Source organism: Mesoplodon densirostris, chromosome 9 (genome assembly GCF_025265405.1).
Source record: "Mesoplodon densirostris isolate mMesDen1 chromosome 9, mMesDen1 primary haplotype, whole genome shotgun sequence".
In the NCBI taxonomy this organism is placed as follows: Eukaryota; Metazoa; Chordata; class Mammalia; order Artiodactyla; family Ziphiidae; genus Mesoplodon; species Mesoplodon densirostris.
Window position 1 is genome coordinate 62,480,195 of NC_082669.1, and position 22,483 is coordinate 62,502,677.

General features: G+C 40.9%; 1 protein-coding gene across 1 annotated transcript in view; it reads right to left on the reverse strand.

Moving 5' to 3' along the window:
• Positions 1–22,483, reverse strand: part of GSDME (gasdermin E) — a 68,009-nt gene that overhangs the window by 35,850 nt on the left and 9,676 nt on the right. Inside the window, 1 exon segment of the mRNA XM_060108274.1 lies at positions 8,527–8,719. Within this exon segment, the coding sequence (XP_059964257.1) occupies positions 8,527–8,719 (193 nt within the window).

The window sequence follows — 22,483 nt, forward strand, 5'->3', positions numbered from 1 at the left end:
CACATCTTGGGCCACAAATCAAGCTTCGGTAAATTTAAGATAACTGAAATCACATCAAGCTCTTTTTTGACCATAACACTATGAGACTAGATATCAATTACAGGAAAAAAACTGTGAAAAATACAAACACATGGAGGCTAAACAATGTTACTGAACAACCAATGTATCACTGAAGAAATCAAAGAGGAAATCAAAAAATACCTAGAGACAAATGACAACGAAAGCACATCAATCCAAAATGGATGGGATGCAGCAAAACTAGTCCTAAGAGGGAAGTTTATAGCAATACAATCTTACCTCAGGAAACAAGAAAAATTAAAAATAAACAACCTAAACTTACACCTAAAGCAACTACACAAAGAAGAACAAACAAAACCCAAAGTTAGTAGAAGGAAAGAAATCAGAAAGATCAAAGCATAAATAAATGAAATAGAGACAAAGAAAACAATACAAAAGATCAATGAAACTAAAAGCCCGTTCCTTTTTTTTTTTTTTTTTTTTTGTGGTACGTGGGCCTCTCACTGTTGTGGCCTCTCCTGTTGCGGAGCACAGGCTCCGGACGCGCAGGCTCAGTGGCCATGGCTCACGGGCCCAGCCGCTCCGCAGCATGTGGGATCTTCCTGGACCGGGGCACGAACCCTCGTTCTCTGCATCGGCAGGCGGACTCTCAACCACTGCACCACCAGGGAAGCCCTAAAAGCCCGTTCTTTGAAAAGATAAATAAAATTGATAAACCTTTAGCCAGACTCATCAAGAAAAAAAAAAAAAAAGAGAGGGCTCAATTCAATAAAATTAGAAATGAAAAAGGAGGGATTTCCCTGGTGGCACCATGGTTAAGAATCCACCTGCCAATGCAGGGAACAAGGGTTTGATCCCTGATCCAGGAAGATCCCACATGCCGCAGAGCAACTAAGCCCATGCATCACAACTACTAAGCCTGTGCTCTAGAGCCCATGAGCCACAACTACTGAGCCCGTGTGCCACAACTACTGAAGCCCATGCACCCTAGAGCCCATGAGCCACAACTACTGAGCCCACACTCCACAACAACTGACGCCTGCATGCTCCAGGGCCCACATGCCACAACTACTGAGCCCAAATGCTGCAACTACTGAAGCCCGTGTTCCTAGAGCCCATACTATGCAACAAGAGAAGCCACCACAATGAGAAACCCACACACCACAACAAAGAGTAGCCCCTGCTTGTCACAACTAGAGAAAGCCAGTAGGCAGCAACAAAGACCCAAAGCAGCCAAAACAAAAAAAAGAAAGAAAAAAAGGAAATCATAAAGGAGAAGTTACAACAGGCACCACAGAAATACAAAGGATCATGAGAGACTACTACAAGCAACTATACGCCAACAAAATGGACAACCAAGAAGAAATGGAAAATTCTTAGAAAAGCAAAACCTTCCAAGACTGAAACAGGAAGAAGTACAAAATATGAACAGACAAATTACAAGTACTGAAACCGAAACTGTGATTTTAAAACTTCCAACAAACAAAAGTCCAGGACCAGATGGCTTCACAGGTGAATTCTATCAAACATTTAGAGAAGAGTTAACACCTATCTTTCTGAAACCCTTCCAAAAAATTGTAGAGGAAGGAACATGCCCAGGCTCATTCTATGAGGCCAGCATCACCCTGATACCAAAACAAAAGCTACCACACAAAAAGGAAATTACAGAACAATATCACTAATGAACACAGACTAAAAAATCCTCAAAATACTAGCAAGCCAAATCCAACAATACATTAAAAGGATCATACACCATGAACAAGTGGAATTTATCCTAGAAATGCAAGGATTCTTCAATATATGCAAATGAATCAATGTGATAGACCATATTAAAAAATTAAAGAATAAAAACCATATGATCATCGCAATGGATACAGAAAAAGCTTTTGACAAAATTCAACACCCATTTACAATAAAAAAAAACCTCCAGAAAGTGGGTATAGAGGGAACCTAGCTCGACATAATAAAGGCCACATATGACAAAACCACAGCTAACATCATTCTCAATGGTGAAAAGCTGAAAGCACTTCTGTAAGATCAGGAACAAGATAAGGATGTCCACTCTCGCCACTTCTATTCAACAAAGTTTTGGAAGTCCTAGCCCCAGGAATCGGAGAAGAAAAAGAAATAAAAGGAATCCAAACTGGAAAGGAAGAAGTAAAACTGTCACTGTTTGCAGATGACATGATGCTATACACAGAAAATCCTAAAGATGCTACCAGAAAACTGGTAGAGCTCATCAATGAATTCAGTAAAGTTGCAGGATACAAAATTAACGCACAGAAATCTGTTGTACTTCTATCACTAACACTGAAAGATCAGAAAAAGAAATTAAGGAAACAATCTCACTGACCACAACTAGAGAAAGCCAGTGGGCAGCAACAATAAATCACATCAATATCTTTTTTGATCTGTCTCCTACAGTAATGGAAATAAACACAAAAATAAACAAATGGGACCTAATTAAACTCAAAAGCTTTTGCACAGCAAAGGAATCTATAAACAAAACGAAAAGACAACCCTAAGAATGGGAGAAAATATTTGCAAATGAAGCGACCGACAAGGGATTAATCTCCAAAATATACAAACAGCTCATGCAGTTCAATATTAAAAAAACAAACAACCCAATAAAAAAATGGGGAGAAGACCTAAATAGACCTTTCTCCAAAGCAGACATACAGATGGCAAAGAGGCACATGAAAAGATGCTCAATGTCACTAATTATTAGAGAAATTCAAATTAAAACTACAAAGAGGTACCACCTCACAACAGTCTGAATGGCCATCATCAAAAAGACTACAAACAATAAATGCTGGAGGGGGTGTGGAGAAAAGAGAACCCTCCTACACTATTGGTGGGAAGGTAACTTGGTAAAACCACTGTGGAGAACAGTATGGAGGTTCCTTAAAAACTAAAAATAGAACTACAATATGATCCAGCAATCCATCCTGGGCATATATCCAGAGAAAGCCATAATTCGAAAAGATATATGCACCCCAATGTTCATTGCAGCACTACTGGCGATAGCCAAGACATGGAAGCAACCTAAATGTCCATCAACAGAGGAATGGATAAAGAAGATGTGGTATGTATATATATATACACACACACACACATATACACGTACACATACACATAATGGAATATTACTCAGCCATAAAAAAGAACAAAATAATGCCATTTACAGCAACATGGATGCAACTAGAGATTATCATATTAAGTAAAGTAAGTCAGAGAAAGACAAGTATATGATATTGCTTATATACGGAAGCTAAAAATAATGATACAAATGAACTTATTTACAAAACAGAAACAGACTCACAGACTTAGAAAACTTATGGTTACCAAAGAGAAGGGGGGGGATAAACTGGGAGTGTTCAGGATTGACATATACATACCACTATATTTAAAATAGATAACCAACAAGGACCGCTGTAGAGCAAAGGGAACTCTACTCAATATTCTGTAGTAATCTAAATGGAAAAGAATTTGAAAAAGAATAGATATATTTATATATATAAGTGAATCATTTTGTTGTACACCTGAGATTAACACAACATTGTAAATCCACTATACTTCAATACAAAATAAAAAATTTTAAAAAGATGGTGCCAGCACTGAATTGAGCACAAATGTAAAGAGAATCATTTCAAACTATCTGCTGGGGACTTCCCTGGTGGCGCAGTGGTTAAGAATCCGCCTGCCAATGCAGGGGACATGGGTTTGAGCCCTGGTCTGGGAAGATCCCACATGCCACGGAGCAACTAAGACCGTGCACCACAACAACCGAGCCTGCACTCTAGAGCCTGCAAGCCACAACTACTGAGCCCACCGGCCACAACTACTGAAGCCCACGCACCTAGAGTCCATGCTCTGCAACAAGAGAAGCCACCGTAATGAGAAGCCTGTGCACCGCAACAAAGAGTAGCCCCCACTCGCCGCAACTAGAGAAAGCCCACATGCAGCAACAAACACCCAATGCAGCCAAAAATAAATAATAAAATAAATAAAATTTTTTTTAAAAAACAAAACATCTGCTGGCCACAGGGAAAGATAACAAGTAGAAAAGACCAGTTCCAACTTTGCTGCATGGTTTTTTTGTTTTGTTTTGTTTTTGTTTTTTGCGGTACGCGGGCCTCTCACTGTTGTGACCTCTCCCGTTGCGGAGTACAGTCTCCGGACGTGCAGGCTCAGCAGTCAGGTCTCACGGGCCCAGCCACTCCGCAGCATGTGGGACATTCCTGGACCGGGGCACGAACCCGTGTCCCCTGCATTGGCAGGCGGACTCTGAACCACTGCGCCACCAGGGAAGCCCGCATGGTTTTTTTTTTTTCAAGAAAGAGATAGGCCCCCAAATCCCTCCCCTCAAAATACTCCTAAATAAAGAGTTGATGGCACATCGAAATTTCACTCAGGAGAGCTATTGCGGTAACTTTAGAGGTCAAATGTGGGCCATAACAAATAGGAGCATTTAAATTTTTTCTTGTGTGTAAAACTTGTACAATTTGTAAATATTTAGATATAGTAAGACTTTGCGGGTGTAATTTTAAAATAATTTAAATAATTATGAAGGTTCATCATTGCCATACCATTGCTTGCATGATATATTAGTTTCATATAATTTATGTTAGAATTCTTAATGAAGAACCAAACTTCTAATTATCATGTATTCATAGAAAAATGTAATTTTTTCTTTACCACAATTTGCCTTACAATAAACCAGAGAATAAAGTGGGATCTGCCTGTACCATAACACCCCCCCTTAACCCCTAAACAGTCAGGAAAGCACAAAATGGCACCATCTCTGGAAATCAGCTGAAACCAAGGCCCTGAACTCAAGGGGAAGGAACTGATGAGTCCACTCACTTCTACATTTAGCCCAGAGAAAACCCTCAAAGATCCTCTAGTCCAACTATTCCACCTATACCTGGCAGGGACAGAAGCGACCTAGCATGTCTGCAGAAGTTATTTTCCAGGAATAAACTTCCTCAAACCCTAGGAGATTAGAAGCAATAATCAGTGGCAGAGATGGGGAGGGTGTGGCAGTTATACTTAAAGCATTGACAAATGGCAGCTGACAATGGAAGACAAGGTGGAAAAACTAAAGAGTTTGTCTCAGAATAATACTGGATCTAAGGAATAAAACATGAACCTGAGTCATTATGGAAAGGTCTTAGCCTGTTTTCCATCAAGAATGTTTTAAGATAAACATAGAGCTCTCATTCAAAGGGGTCATGTCCAGGTGTCTGGAAAGTTAAGTCCTGTGGTCCTATGGATTGCCTTCATGCTCAGCAATGCTACATAACTGTTATATATGAACGCGCCTGTTTTATCAAGGACAGATGAAGTTTGTTTTTGAGATGTGCACACGTCTCACTGACAATAAGACAAATACTTTGAATTCCGAGGGCTAAAATAACTTGTTATCTAAATGACCTGAAATAAAAATGATGGCAGATATATATATACATATGTATATGTATAACTGATTCACTTTGTTATAAAGCAGAAATTAACACACCATTGTAAAGCAATTATACTCCAATAAAGATGTAAAAAAAAAAAATGATGGCAGATAAGCCCTCGAGAAAGACAGTACTTAAGCATTACTAATCACCACCCCCAAGGCTACGCGTGTCAAACAGCCAGCCTTATCAATCTGATGATGTTGTGGGAGTCCAAAAACAGGCAGACCATGTAGATTAGAATTTATTATTCCAGCGTGAAGTAACAAGAATGTTAGTTTTACATGATCTCCATCCTATGGTCAAGTCTTCCTCCTCTTCTCTCCCCTGTTGCTCAACTTTACCTCTTAGCAACAAAACAAGGAAGTGGTGACTCTGCGATAAGATACCTCTTCCATTTCTAGACTTTAAATTTGTTCTTTACCATGTTCCTGGTGTTGCCCCTACCCCTCTTCCCCTACCCAGGCCATCCTTTCCCAATCACCTGTAGAAAGAACAGAATGTCTAAACTCTCCCCAAGTGATCTCATGCCCTCGTGTGGGCATCTCCAGGTGGGCAGACCAGCTATTCACATGTGCTTGTTCAGGACAGCGCCTGCAACACTGTACACCCCCTAGGTACCCTCACTGGGGACCCAGATCCATGCCTCTGCCTTTATATCTTCTGCTATAATTTTAACTATTTTTATCTCAGCCAATTCCTTTGCTTCACAGTCACTTCAAGAATCACGTAGAGGAAAGAACAGGAGTTTTGGAGCCAGAAAATCCTGGGATGAATATCAGCTACAGCACCCAAATTGAGCTCCGGGACTGAGAACAAGTCACTTCCTTCCCTGAGCCTTAAATCCTCAAACCTAAAAAGAGACAGCTGTGCAGAGTAAACGAGATGACGTCTACAAAGTGCCTGGCACACAGTAGGTACTCAGCAGACGCCTATCTCCCTCCCCTCCCTCTCTCCCCCTTATAACTGCTGGCCCTAGCATCTTTCTCCGAGACGACTTTTTCCCATCTCTACTCACTGACTTCTCCCCATATGCTTCCTATTGGCACTATCTTCTACACCTGAATCACGAAGAGTGTTTGAGAAACCTATAACGGGAAACGTGATTATAGAGCATTGCCAAACTGTGGTTTTTCAAATAGAAATAACAAGACTGCAGAATAGGATTACGCTATAGAGGGCTGTCTGAAGACTGAGGGAACAGCCAGCCCTCCTGTCCCTCTTCCCCCATATTTGCCAGACTTAGCAAATAAAAATATAAGACCTCCAGTTAAAATTTCATTTTCAGACAAACAACAAATATCTTTCCAGTGTTGTAGTAGAGAAGGAAAATGCCTCTCTAGCAAAGAAGAGCGGTAGAGAAAAGATAATTAAGGTCATGACTATCAGAGAAAGAGGTGGCTGTCCCTTCCACCTGGTGTCACCAGAGAGAGCTTAAAGTTCTCTGACCGAGAAAGGGAATTCCTGCCCGAGTCCTAACTCAGTAGAGTCCTGCAGTTCTAGAAAGTGCCAGGAGGCAATAGTCAAATAACAACCATGGTCTTTCAACTCCATTAAGCGTCAGCTTAGTGGAGAGGTGAATGGGTTTTGAAGATTTCAGTTGCCCAAGCATCCTCGATATCTGTACAAAATCCACCCACCAAATGCTTGATACATGAGTTTTATGGTATTTTTTACTCATTAATTTTTAAACATTATTTTATTCAACGAGCAAACCTATTTTATATTTCATATAATCCTAAGAACATTGGAAAAGAGGAGATAAGTTACCTATACTTAACACAAGTGAGTTTTCTCTTAATTTATTTGGGTTGACATTTTCCATTTAAAAGAAAAAGGGTGATAAAATTGCACATGAAAATGCACCTATGTTACTGTACAAATGGAAATATCATCTCTTGTCAGGATGACTACAATAACCTCTCAATTGGACTTCCAGCTCCCACCCATCCAGTCTCTCCTCAGCCCAGCGGCCAGAAGGATCCTTCTAAAACGTAAGTCAGATCCTGTCACTTCCCTTCTCAAAATTTTCCAGTGGCTTCCCACCTCACTCCGAGGAAGAGTTCGTCTTTCCAGTGGCCTGCAAGGTCCTACGGGACCTGCTACCGTTCCTTTACCCCCTCTGACCTCACCTGCCCTTGACCTATTAACTCAGCCCCAATCACACCGCCTCTGCCTACAGCCTTCTTGCCCAGGACACTCCTATGCTCGCTCCCATCCCCAGCTTCAGGTCTTTGCTCTGATGCCATCTTCTCCAGGATGCTTTCTCTGGTCACCTTTTCAAATCATAGCCCCCATTCCTGGCATGTTCTATCCCCCGTCTCTGCTACATTTTTCTCCATTCCAGAGAGCACCATCAACCTACTACATATTTCACTTAGTTGCATGTTTTGTGTCTCTCCCCCCTAGAATACAGGGCAGAAATGTTGGCATTCTGTTCACTGCAGCATCCCCAGCATGTAGAACAGTATGTGGTACATCGTAGGCACTCAGCAAAATTACTTATGGAATGTTGAATAAACATAAGATAAAAATAATGAGGTATTATCATTTTACTGGGGTAAAATGTATTCACTGAAATCTAAACAACGAATAAACGTGGGGTTTTCTTTAAGACTTCAGAGTTAAAAACCAGCTCTTCCCCTGAAGCCCCCCACACCTGCTTTCTCCTTTTCCTAATCAGAAAATCATAAAGAGCCAGGGCAGAAGGGGGATTTTTCTACTTCTGATATTAATATTCAGAAATGTAGGATGGAGCGTTCTCACTGTTGGTATTTTATAAATCATATGATTTCCTTAAAGTACACATCTGTCTGAAGTAACATCCTTTTAAAATGCTTCCCAAGTCTCCCCTCTCAGGCTAAGAACAGTCAACGTCCAGACTAAAGGATGCACTGCTCATCAAGTTTCAGCACGTGGGCATTTGGTAATGTTTGCTGATTGGCCAAGATCCCAATGTCACCCTTCTAGCCAACGCCCCACAGAACGACCTTTCAATGAGAGACATGTCAAAATCCAAAATGCCAAGCAGAATTCCCATTACCTCTCCTGGGCAACTCCAATGAGCTGCTGCAAGTCCACCTCCTGCTTCCTCAGGGTTCCAAACGAGGACTGACTCTCCACGAGGCCTTTGCCACCAATGTTCAGCTTGACCTTCCCCAGTGCCGTCTCCAGGGTCCCACTCACATGGTTTTCAAACTTGCCCTCGTACTTCACAAAGTCCGACTCCACGACCACTACAGTGAATGAGACATGCAGAGGAATCTAATGACAAAACGGCCACCTCTGTGCCTCGGGTCACCTAGCATTCCAATCCTGCAGAAACCTGTGGGAAACACGAGGTCTGCACCCAAAATGGAAAGCCGGTGGCCGCGCTGTGTGTATGGGCAAAAGAACCTGGGTGCTAAGAGCGTGGCATGCCCTGGTGGCCAGGGACTCTACTGGACACTTTTTTGTTTTTTCATCTTTCAATTCCAATATACACACATATAGACAAGTGCACAAAAAGTATCTATAGAGTTTCATGAATAATTTTAAAGCAAACATCTGTTTAACTACTATCCAGGTAAAGAAATAGGACATGTTAACTATGTGCTTTTCCAGGATGAAGGAACTAGATGAGGATGACACCAAAGCACAGAGAAGATAGCAGCCCAGCACCCTGCCCACCCACCCAGGGAGTGGCCTGCCTGATTCAGTATCTGGCAGGTCAGGTGCCTGAACCTGTCCTTGGGCATCCTCCCTTCTCACTGGTGGCCTGGAAGAACACTCCCCTGGCCTTCATTACCGTCTCCATTGAAACAGTTCTCCCCATATTTACCTGTTTATATCTGACCTCTACCCAGTCTTTCAATACCTTATCAAGCAATTCCTTATCTCTGTGTTCCTGATAAAGTCAGTGGGCATGGCCTTCCTCCCTGCTTCAAACACCATCTTGGAACACACAAGCTCCAGACTCTCCATTCTTCCGTCCTGGCTTCCCAGACACTAAGAAAGATGCCCCCACCCAGCTGGTGTCCCAGCTTCAATCAACTCCCCTAGAAGCTGCCACGCTCCTCATCTGGTCATACCAGGCGATTGCTATCAGATTGCCTTCAGGATCTGCCCTTTTTTGTCTGAACACTAAAGATAAATATCTGAGGATCTCAGACATGAACTGCTAGCCTTCACATGTCTCCAGATTTCTACTGTTCTCTTTTTTTTTTTTTTGCTGTACGCGGGCCTCTCACTGTTGTGGCCTCTCCCGTTGTGGAGCACAGGCTCCAGACGCACAGGCTCAGCAGCCATGGCTCACGGGCCTAGCTGCTCCGTGGCATGTGGGATCTTCCCGGACCAGGGCATGAACCCGTGTCCCCTGCATCAGCAGGCAGACTCTCAACCACTGCGCCACCAGGGAAGCCCTACTGTTCTCATTTTTAATTGAACCAAATACTACCATAAAAATGGTCTCAGTCACCATCATTCAGGAAGGTTACATTGAGAGTCTCTTAGGAACTTCATACTTGGCCCTTTCCATTTTCCTGACCCAAGGCTCTCCTGGGCTCCTGGCGGTACTTCATAAGGGATTCAAATCCAACTGGAGTCTGAAACGTTTCTTTCCATCCAGCCACTGCCCCCAACACCTGTATTTCTTTCACCCCAGGCAACAAAACCTATACCTCAACCAGGGTTAATGAGAATTAATCACCATTCATTATCTGTGAAATTTGCAAAGTAGAGAATCATCTCCATGAAAAATAAGAAGCTTATGAAAATGCCCCCTAGTCACAGCCTTCTCCTAGTCACATCTTGAGAACACAAACACTCTGGGAAGTGCTTTCGGAAGCAGCATATAGCAGCTGTTAAGAGCTCAAGATTTTATCACTAGTCTAATATACCTAGCTGGGAGACCTTGGGTAACATCCATCACCCTGAACCTTAGGTTTGTCATATATAATTTGGAGATAATTAATAATACCTACCTGATGGGTTCTACTGGAAGTTGATGTATGTAAAGCATGTAATACAGAGCCTGGCACATAGCAAGTGCTCTATCTATCCACTGGGTATGGGCCAAAGCAACATCATTTCCTGATAAACAGGACAGTCCTAGATTGTATAAAGTACTACACAGACAGAAATTCTACCCTTAGATCCCAGTTCCGGTCCCAATCAGGCTTATTACCCCTCCTGAAAACTCTGACCCCAAAACTGGATCCCACAGCAGGTAAGGAAAATCAAGACTGTGTACTGCAAAATGTCACACTAGACACACCTCCGAAACAGACATCATTTGTGCACACGTCTGCATTGAGTTATCCACTGCTGCAGGAGGAAGGGAAAAGTGAGGAAGCCAACAGGCCATCGGTAGGACAACCAAGTCACCACCCTCCAACCTCCGCACCCCTGGGCAACATAACACTCCACTGTTGTTGCCAGGGGCAAGAATAACAAAGGTGAGGCGTCATGAATCTGCTCAGAAGACAAAGTAGAGGGCACCTCTCATCACAGCCCTAACAGCAACAGGACACAGAACCAGGCATGAGCTCTGGCCTCAGATGATGAGCATATGTTGGACTTCCTAATCTGCAGGGACTGCAACTGGCCTGACCCATCTAACAACAGCTCTCAGGACACCACCAAAGAAGCACCTCAACAGCACAGAGTGGTGAAATTCCAATTACTCAGGGGTCCATGGTCTGTTCTGTGATTTTTTTTTCTCTTGCCTTTCCTTATATTTAGTTATTCCACTACTCAGTAAGAGTTCTACCAGACATCCAGGGGAAAATATGACACAAAATTAATATCAATTCACTTGCCCATTGCTTGACAGCTCTGATAATGAGCCTGGCTGAAGAAAGTATTGGCTAGAATGCTGGGCTGGAAGAAAGGGGATTTGTCAACTCATATTATCTCCTCTATCACTTTTTCCCTTTAAGGGAGATGCAATCACAACATTAGAGAACTTTAGGGCTGAAAGAAGACTCAAACATCATCTAGTCCAATAATTAAGAGCTGATGGTGCTTTCATATATCACCATGTTCCAAAAAGTAGCATAGGAATAAGTACCAAAAGTCTTCAAAAAGTTCCCAACCTCTGGTCCAGTAATTCTATCTTCACGAATCTATGCCACCCCAATGTTCATAGCAGCATTATTTACAATTGCCAAGATATGGAAGCAGCCTAGGTGTCCATCAACAGAAGAATGGATAAGGAAGATGTGGTATATACACACACACACACACACACACAATGGAATACTACACAGCCATAGAAAAGAATGAAATTTTGCCATTTGCAACAACATGGATGTACTTGGAGGCTATTACGCCAAGTGAAATAAATCAGAGAAAGACAAACACTGTATGTTATCACTAACATGTACAATCTAAAAAATAAAACTAGTGAATATAATAAAAAAGAAACAGACTCACAGATATAGAGAACAAACTAGTGGTTACCAAAGGGAAGAGGGAAGTGGGGGAGGGGTAAGACGGGGGTAGAGGATTAAGAAGTACAAACTGCTACGTCTAAACTAAATAAGCCACAAGGATATATTACACAGCACAGGGAATATAGCCAATAGCTTCTAATAACTATAAATGGAGTATAATCTATAAAAATTTTGCATCACTACATTATACACCTGAAACTAATATAATATTGTAAATCAACTATATCTCAATAAGAAAAAAGGGAGACCTTCAAGATGGCAGAGGAGGAAGACGGGGAGATCACCTTCCTCCCCACAAATACATCAGAAATACATCTACATGTGGAACAACTCCTACAGAACACCTACTGAACGCTGACAGAAGACCTCAGACTTCCCAAAAGGCAAGAAAGTCCGCACGTACCTGGGTAGGGCAAAAGCAAAAAGAAAAAACAGAGACAAAAGAATAGGGATGGGACCTGCACCAGTGGGAGGGAGCTGTGAAGGAGGAAAAGTTTCCACATACTAGGAAGCCCCTTCACTGGCAGGGACAGGGGGTGGGCAGGGGGAATTTTCAGAGCCACGGAGGAGAGCACAGCAATAGGGATGCAGAGGGCAAAGTGGAGAGATTCCCGCACGGAGGATTGGTGCCGACCAGCACCCACCAGCCTGAGAGGCTTGTCTGCTCAACCACCAGGGCAGGTGGGGGCTGGGAGCTGAGGCTCGAGCTTCAGAGGTCAGACCCCAAGGAGAGGACTGGGGTTGGCTGCGTGAAGACAGCCTGAAGGGGGCTAGTGCACCACAGCTAGCCAGGAGGGAATCCAGGAAAAAGTCTGGACCTGCCAGAGAGGCGAGACCTTTGTTTCGGGATGCGTGAGGAGAGGGGATCCCTTCCCAGTGTGCCCACAGAAGGCAGAGCACCGCCTGAAAGAGCTCCAGAGACGGGCGCGAGACACAACTATCAGCTTGTACCCCAGAGACGGGCATAAACTGCTAATGCTGCTGCCGCTGCCACCAAGAATTCTGTGTGCAACTGCAGGTCACTATCCACACCTCCCAGGAGCCTGTGCAGACCGCCACTGCCAGGGTCCCATGATCCAGGGACAACTTCCCCAGAAGACCACATGGTGCGCCTAAGGCTGTTGCAACATCATGCCGACCCTCTGCCGCCACAGGCTCACCTCGCGTTCCAATTATGACTACCAAACCCCTCCCTCCCCCAGCCTGAGTGAGCAAGAGAGCCCTAATCACCTGCTGCTTTAATCCCTTTCTGTAAGGGTGAGTAACAGACTCCTGAGGGTGACCTACGCGCAGAGGTGAGGCCAAAACCAACCCTGAACCCCAGGAGCTGTGAGAACAAAGAAAGGGAAATTTCCCCACGCAGACTCAGGTGCAGCAGATTAAATCCCCACAATCAACTTGATAAACCCTGCATCTGAAGAATACCTGAATAGAAACCAATGTTCCCAAAACTGAGGCAGTGGACTTTGGGAGCAACCCTAGACTTGGGGTTTGCTCTCTGCATCTGATTTGTTGATGGTTTTATGTTTATCTTAGTTTAATATTTAGTGCTTATTATCATTGGTGGATTTATTTATTGGTTTGGTTGCTCTCTTCCTTTTTAATATATATATATTTTTTCTACTCTTTCTCTTTTTGTGAGTGTGTTTGTATACGCTTCTTTGTGTGATTTTTGTCTCTGTAGGTTTGCTTCTACCATTTGTCCTAGGATTCTGTCTGTTTTTTTGTTTTTGTCTTTTTGTTTCTTTTTCTTTCTTCCTTTTCTTCTGAGCTGTGTGGGTAACAGGGTCTTGGTACTCCAGCCGGATGTTGAGCCTGAGGCTCCAAGGTGGGAGGGCCAAGTCCAGGACACTGGACCACCAGAAACCTCCTGGCCGCACATAATATCAATCGGCAAGAGTTCTCCCAGAGATCTCCATCTCAACACTAAGACCCAGCTCCACCCAACAGCCAGCAAGCTCCAATGCTGGACGTCCCATGCCAAACAACTAGCAAGACAGAAACACAACCCCACCCATTAGCAGAGAGGCTGCCTAAAGTCATACTAAGTTCACAGACACCCCAAAACACACCACTGGATGCAGCCCTGCCCACCAGTAGGACAAGATCCAACCCTACCCACCAGAACACAGGCACTAGTCCCCTTCACCAGGAAGCCTACACAAGCCACTGAACCAACCTCACCCTGTGGGGGCAGACAGCAAAAATAGGGAACTACAAACCTGCAGCCTGTGAAAAGGAGACCCCAAGCACAGTAAGTTAAACAAAATGAGAAAACAGAGAAATATGCAGCAGATAAAGGAGCAAGGTAAAAACCCACCAGACAAAACAAATGAAGAGGAACTACACAGTCTACCTGAAAAAAAATTCAGAGTAATGTTAGTAAAGATGATCCAAAATCTTGGAAATAGAATGGAGAAGATAAAAGAAATGTTTAACAAGGACCGAGAAAAACTAAAGAGCAAACAAACAGTGATAAACAACACAATAAACGAAATTAAAAACACTCTAGAAGGAATCAATAGCAGAAGAACTGAGGCGAAAGAACGGATAAGTGACCTGGTAGATCAAATAGTGGAAGTAACTGCCTCAGAGCAGAATAAAGAAAAAAGAATGAAAAGAATGAAAAGAATTGAGGACAGTCTCAGAGACATCTGGGACAACAGGAAACACACGAACATTCAAATTATAGGGGTCCCAAAAGAGAAAGAGAAAAAGAAAGGGTGTGACAAAATATTTGAAGAGATTATACTTTAAAACTTCCCTAACATGGGAAAGGAAATACTCAGTCAAGTTCAGGAAGTGCAGAGAGTCTCATAGAGGATAAATCAAAGGAGAAACAGGCCAAGTCATGTATTAATCAAACTATCAAAAATTAAATTCAAAGAAAAAATATTAAAAGCAGCATGGGAAAAGCAACAAATAAAATACAAGGGAATCCCATAAGGTTAACAGCTGATCTTTCAGCAGAAACTCTGCAAGCCAGAAGTGAGTGGCAGGACATATTTAAAGGGATGAAAGGGAAAAAACTACAACCAAGATTACCCAGCAAGGATCCCATTCACATTCAGTGGAGAAATTAAAACCTTTATACACAAGTAAAAGCTAAGAGAATTCAGCACCACCAAACCAGCTTTACAACAAATGCTAAAGGAACTTCTCTAGGCAGGAAACACAAGAGAAAGAAAAGACATACAATAACAAGCCCAAAACAATTAAGAAAATGGTAAGAGGAACATGCATATTAATAATTACCTTAAATGTGAATGGATTAAATGCTCCTAGCAAAAGATACACGCTTGCTGAATGGATACAAAAACAAGACCCGCATATATGCTGCCTACAATGACCCACTTCAGACCTATGGACACATACAGACTGAAAGTGAGGGGATGGAAAAAGATATTCCATGCAAACGGAAACCAAAAGAAAGCTGCAGTAGCAATACTCATAACAAATAAATTAGACTTTAACATAAAGAATGTTACAAGAGACAAGGAAGGACACTACATAATGATCAAGGGATCAATCCAAGAAGAAGATGTAACAATTATAAATACATATGCACTCAACATAGGAGCACCTCAATACACAAGGCAACTGCTAACAGCTATAAAAGAGGAGATCGACAGTAACACAATAATAGTGCGGGACTTTAACACCTCACTTACACCAATGGACAGATCATCAAGCAAAAAATTAATAAGGAAACACAAGCTTCAAATGACACAATAGACCAGATAGATTTAATTGATATTTATAGAACATTCAATCCAAAACCAGCAGATTATACTTTCTTCTCAAGTGTGCATGGAACATTCTCCAGGAGAGATCATATCTTGGGTCACACATCAAGCCTCAGTAAATTTAAGAAAACTGAAATCATATCAAGCATCTTTTCTGACCACAATGCTATGAAATTAGAAATCAATTACAGGGAAAAAAACATAAAAAACACAAACACATGGAGGCTAAACAATATGTTACTAAATAACCAAGAGATCACTGAAGCAATCAAATCACTGAGGAAATCAAAAAATACCTAGAGGCAAATGACAATGAAAACACAACGATCCAAAACCTATGGGATGTAGCAAAAGCAATTCTAAAAGGGAAGTTTATAGCAATACAATCCTACCTCAAGAAACAAGAAAGTTCTCAAATTAACAATCTAATCTTACACCTAAAGGAACTAGAGAAAGAAAAACAAACAAAACCCAAAGTTATCGAAGGAAAGAAATCATAAAGATCAGAGCAGAAATAAATGAAATAGAAATAAAGAAAACAATAGCAAAGATCAATAAAACTAAAAGCTGGTTCTTGGAGAAGATAAACAAAATTGATAAACCATTAGCCAGACACATCAAGAAAAAGAGGGAGAGGACTCAAATCCATAAAATTAGAAATGAGAAAGGAGAAGTTACAACAGACACTGCAGAAATACAAAGCATCCTAAGAGACTACTACAAGCAACTCTATGCCAATAAAATGGACAACCTGGAAGAAATGGACAAATTCTTAGAAAGGTATAACCTTCCAAGACTGAACCAGGAAGAAATAGAAAATATGAACAGACCAATCACAAGTAATGAAATTGAAACTGTGACTAAAAATCTTCCAACAAACAAAAGTCCAGGACTAGATGGTTTCACAGGTGAATTCTATCAAACATTTAGAGAAGAGCTAACACCCACCATTCTCAAACTCTTCCAAAACCTTGCAGGGGAAGGAACACTCCCACACTTATTCTATGAGGCCACCATCACCCTGATACCAAAACCAGACAAAGATACTACAGAAAAAGAAAATTACAGACCAATATCACTGATAAATATAGATGCAAAAATCCTCAACAAAATACTAGCAAACAGAATCCAACAGGATCATACACCATGATCAAGTGGGATTTATCCCAGGGATGCAAGGATTCTTCAATACATGCAAATCAATCAATGTGATACACTATATTAACAAACTGAAGAATAAAAACCATGTGATCATCTCAATAGATGCAGAAAAAGCTTTTGACAAAATTCAACACGCATTTATGCTAAAAAACTCTCCAGAAAGTGGGCATAGAGGGAACCTACCTCAACTTAATAAAGGTCATATATGACAAACCTAGAGCAAACATCATTCTCAATGGTGAAAAACTGAAAGCATTTCCTCTAAGATCAGGAACAAGACAAGGATGTCCACTCTCACCATTATTATACTACAGAGTTTTGAAAGTCCTAGCCACAGCACTCAGAGAAGAAAAAGAAATAAAAGGAATACAAATTGGAAAAGAAAAAGTAAAACTGTCACTGTTTGCAGATGACATGATACCATACACAGAGGATCCTAAAGATGCCACCAGAAAACTACTAGAGCTAATCAATGAATTTGGTAAAGTTGCAGGATACAAAATTAATGCACAGAAATCTCTTGCAAATGATGAAAAATATGAAAGAGAAATTATGGAAACACTCCCATTTACCACTGCAACAGAAAGAATAAAATACCTAGAAATAAACCTACCTAGGGAGACAAAAGACCAGTATGCAGAAAACTACAAGACACTGATGAAAGAAATTAAAGATGATAACAACAGATGGAGAGATATACCATGTTCTTGGATTGGAAGAATATTATGAAAATGACTATACTACCCAAAGCAATCTACAGATTCAATGCAATCCCTATCAAAATACCAGTGGCAGTTTTTACAGAACTAGCACAAATCATGTCAAAATTTGTATGCAGAAACAAAAGACCCGAATAGCCAAAGCAGTCTTGAGGGAAAAAAACGGAGCTAGAGGAATCAGACTCCCTGACTTCAGACTATACTACAAAGCTACAGTAATCAAGACAATATGGTACTGGCACAAAAACAGAAACATAGATCAATGCAACAAGATAGAAAGCCCAGTGATAAACCCATGCACCTTTAGTCAACTAATCTATGACAAAGGAGGCAAAGACATACAATGGAGAAAAGACAGTCTCTTCAATAAGTGGTGCTGGGAAAATTGGACAGCTACATGTAAAAGAATGAAATTAGAACACTCCCTAACACCATACACAATAATAAACTCAAAATGGATTAGAGACCTAAATACAAGACAGGGCACTATACAACTCTTGGAGAAAAACATAGGTAGAACACTGTTTGACATAAATCACAGCAAGATCTTTTTTGATCCACCTCCTAGAGTAATGGAAATAAAAACAAAAATAGAGAAAAGGGACCTAATGAAACTTCAAAGCTTTTGCACAGCAAAGGAAACCATAAACAAGACAAAAAGACAACCCTCAGAATGGGAGGGAATATTCGCAAACGAAGCAACAAAGGATTAATCTCCAAAATATATAAACAGCTCATGCAGCTCAATATTAAAAAAAAACAAACCATCTAATCAAAAAATGGGCAGAAGACCTAAATAGACATTTCTCCAAAGAAGACATACAGATGGCCAACAGGCACATGAAAAGCTGCTCAACATCACTAATTATTAGAGAAATGCAAATCAAAACTACAATGAGGTATCACCTCACACCAGTTAGAAAGGGGATCATCAGAAAATCTACAAACAACAAATGCTGGAGAGGGTGTGGAGAAAAGGGAACCCTCTTGCACTGTTGGTGGGAATGTAAATTGATACAGCCACTATGGAGAACAGTATGGAGGTTCCTTAAAAAACTAAACATAGAATTACCATATGATCCAGCAATCCCACTACTGGGCATATACCCAGAGAAAACCATAATTCAAAAAGACATATGCACCCCAGTGTTCATTGCAGCACTATTTACAATAGCCAGGTCATGGAAGCAACCTAAATGCCCATCGACAGACGAATGGATAAAGAACATGTGGTACATATATACAATGGAATATTACTCGGCCATAAAAAGGAACAAAATTGAGTCATTTGTTGAGACGTGGATGGATCTAGAGACTGTCATACAGAGTGAAGTAAGTCAGAAAGAGGAAAACAAATATCATATTTAAATGCATGTATGTGGAACCTAGAAAAATGGTACAGATGAACCGGTTTGCAGGGCAGAAGTTGAGACACAGATGTAGAGAACAAACGTATGGACAACAAGGGGGGGAAACCGCGGTGGGTGGGGATGGTGGTGTGCTGAATTGGGCAATTGGGATTGACATGTATACACTGATGTGTATAAAACTGATGACTAATAAGAACCTGCAGTATAATAAAACAAACAAAAAAACTAATACTAAACTTTCTTTGGGTTATTTGTATGGAAATATGTTAATATAAATGTTTCAGACATTACATGAAATTTCTAAAAATCTTATATATTCTGGTAATAATGTTATAAGTCATAATTCTAGATATTACTTTAAAATGTATATCTCAGAAATAACTAAATTTCCTTGTCAATTGCATTATTGTGAAATTTCATCAAATCTTTAACCGTGGTCATTTTTAAGTCTTTTGTCATTTACGGACAGTTCTGGGTGTACTCTGATGCTTTCACAAAAATGTTCCTATAAAAGGGTTTCATCTTCAAGGAATTCATGGAAAAGACTCTGACAAGTACAGGTTTCTGGTAACTGAGTATACTGCTGAACTGAATGAATAAGCATTTTCAGAACTCTAATGGAAAACTAATGAATTCATAAAAGTGGTTACAAAAGATCAAGATGAAAAAAAATTAATTACATGGGACTGAGTGAACTGATGAGGATGATTATAATTTTTGTGACTTTGTTTGAATAAAAAAAAGTAATCCCACAAGGACTCATAGGCAAAAAGTATACAAATCAATTTTCATTGCAAAGTAAAGGAGCTGTTACAGTATTGGATTACTGGACTGAATGTCAATATTATGACATAGTATGAGTGTGTTTCGTGTTCGGTAATTGCAATCGTTGTTGCTTTTGTTGTGGTCATCCATTTACAATGCTTGGTGTCAGTTTATTTATCTCTTGTAAAAATAAAATACAGTGTGTATGTGTTTGAGTTGTGGGGAAAAAGAAGAAAAAAATTCTTTGTTATTACATATTTTTCCTACTGATTAAATTTAGAATGAGATTTTAAAAAAGAAATTGAAACTGTGATTAAAAGTCTTCCAACAAACAAAAGTCCAGGACTAGATGGCTTCACAGGTGAATTCTATCGAACATTTAGAGAAGAGCTAACACCCAACCTTCTCAAACTCTTCTAAAAAATTGCAGAAGAAGGAAAACTCCCAAACTCATTCTATGAGGCCACCATTACCCTGATACCAAAACCAGACAAAGATATTACCAAGAAAGAAAATTACAGACCAATGTCACCAATGAATATACATGAAAAAACCCTCAACAAAATACTAGCGAACAGGGGCTTCCTGGTGGCCCAGTGGTTGAGAGTCCACCTGCCGATGCAGGGGACACGGGTTCATGCCCCAGTTCGGGAGGATCCCACATGCCGCGGAGCGGCTGGGCCCGTGAGCCATGGCCACTGAGCCTGCACGTCCGGAGCCTGTGCTCCGCAACGGGAGAGGCCACAGCAGTGAGAGGCCCGCGTACCGCAAAAAAAAAAAAAAAAAAAAAAAAAATACTAGCAAACAGAACCCAACAACACATTAAAAGGATCATACACCATGATCAAGTGGGATTTATCCCAGGAATGCAAGGGTTCTTCAATATATGCAAATCAATCAATGTGATACTCCATATTAACAAATTGAAGAATAAAAACCATATCATCATCTCAATAGATGCAGAAAAAGGTTTTGACAAAATTCAACACCCATTTATGATAAAAACTCTCCAGAAAGTTGGCACAGAGTGAACCTACCTCAACTTAATAAAGGTCACATACGACAAACCCACAGCAAACATCATTCTCAATCGTGGAAAACTGAAAGCATTTCCTCTAAGATCAGGAACAAGACAAGGATGTCCACTCTCACCAGTATTATTCAACAGAGTTTTGGAAGTCCTAGCCAAGGAAATCAGAGAAGAAAAAGAAATAAAAGGAATACAAATTGGAAAAGAAGAAGTAGAACTGTCACTGTTTGCAGATGACATGATACCATCCATAGAGGATCCTAAAGATGCCACCAGAAAACTACTAGAGCTACTCAATGAATTTGCTAAAGTAGCAGGATACAAAATTAGCACAGAAATCTCTTGCATTCCTATACACTAATGATGAAAAATCTGAAAGAGAAATTAAGGAAACACTCCCATTTACCACTGCAACAGAAAGAATAAAATACCTAGAAATAAACCTACCTAGGGAGACAAAAGACCAGTATGCAGAAAACTACAAGACACTGATGAAAGAAATTAAAGATGATACCAACAGATGGAGAGATATACCATGTTCTTGGATTGGAAGAATCAATATTATGAAAATGACTATACTACCCAAAGCAATCTACAGAGTCAATGCAATCCCTATCAAATTACCAATGGCATTTTTCACAGAACTACAACAAAAAATCTTAAAATTTATATGGAGACAAAAAAGACCCCGAATAGCCAAAGCAATCTTGAGGGAAAAACATGGAGCTGGAGGAATCAGACTCCCTGACTTCAGACTTTACTACAAAGCTACAGTAATCTAGACAATATGGTACTGGCACAAAAACAGAAACATAGATCAATGGAACAAGATAAAAAGCCCAGAGATAAACCCATGCACCTATGGTCAACTATTTCTGACAAAGGAGGCAAGGATATACAATGGAGAAAAGACAGTCTCTTCAATAAGTGGTGCTGGGAAAATTGGACAGCTACATGTAAAAGAATGAAATTAGAACACTTCCTAACACCGTACACAAAAATAAACTCAAAATGGATTAGAGACCTAAATACAAGACAGGGCACTATACAACTCTTAGACGAAAACATAGGAAGAACACTCTTTGACATAAATCACAGCAAGATATTTTTTGATCCATCCCCTAGAGTAATGGAAATAAAAACAAAAATCATCAAATGGAACCTAATGAAACTTCAAAGCTTTTGCACAGCAAAGGAAACCATAAACAAGACAAAAATACAACCCTCAGAATGGGAGAAGATATTTGCAAATGAAGCAACAAAGGATTAATCTCCAAAATATACAAGCAGCTCATGCAGCTCAATATCAAAAAACAAACAACCTAATCCAAAAATGGGCAGAAGACCTACAGAGACGTTTCTCCAAAGAAGATACACAGATTGCCAACAAACACATGAAAGGATGCTCAGCATCACTAATCATTACAGAAATGCAAATCAAAACCACAATGAGGGCCTCCCTGGTGGCGCAGTGGTTGAGAGTCCGCCTGCCGATGCAGGGTATACGGGTTCGTGCCCCGGTCTGGGAGGATCCCATATGCCGCGGAGCGGCTGGGCCCGTGAGCCATGGCCGCTGGGCCTGCGCGTCCGGAGCCTGTGCTCCGCAACGGGAGAGGCCACAACAGTGAGAGGCCCGCATACCGCAAAAAGAAAAAAAAAAAAAAAAACCACAATGAGATATCACCTCACACCGGTCAGAATGGCCATCATCAAGAAATCTACAAACACGGGACTTCCCTGGTGGCAAAGTGGTTAAGAATCCGCCTGCCGGGCTT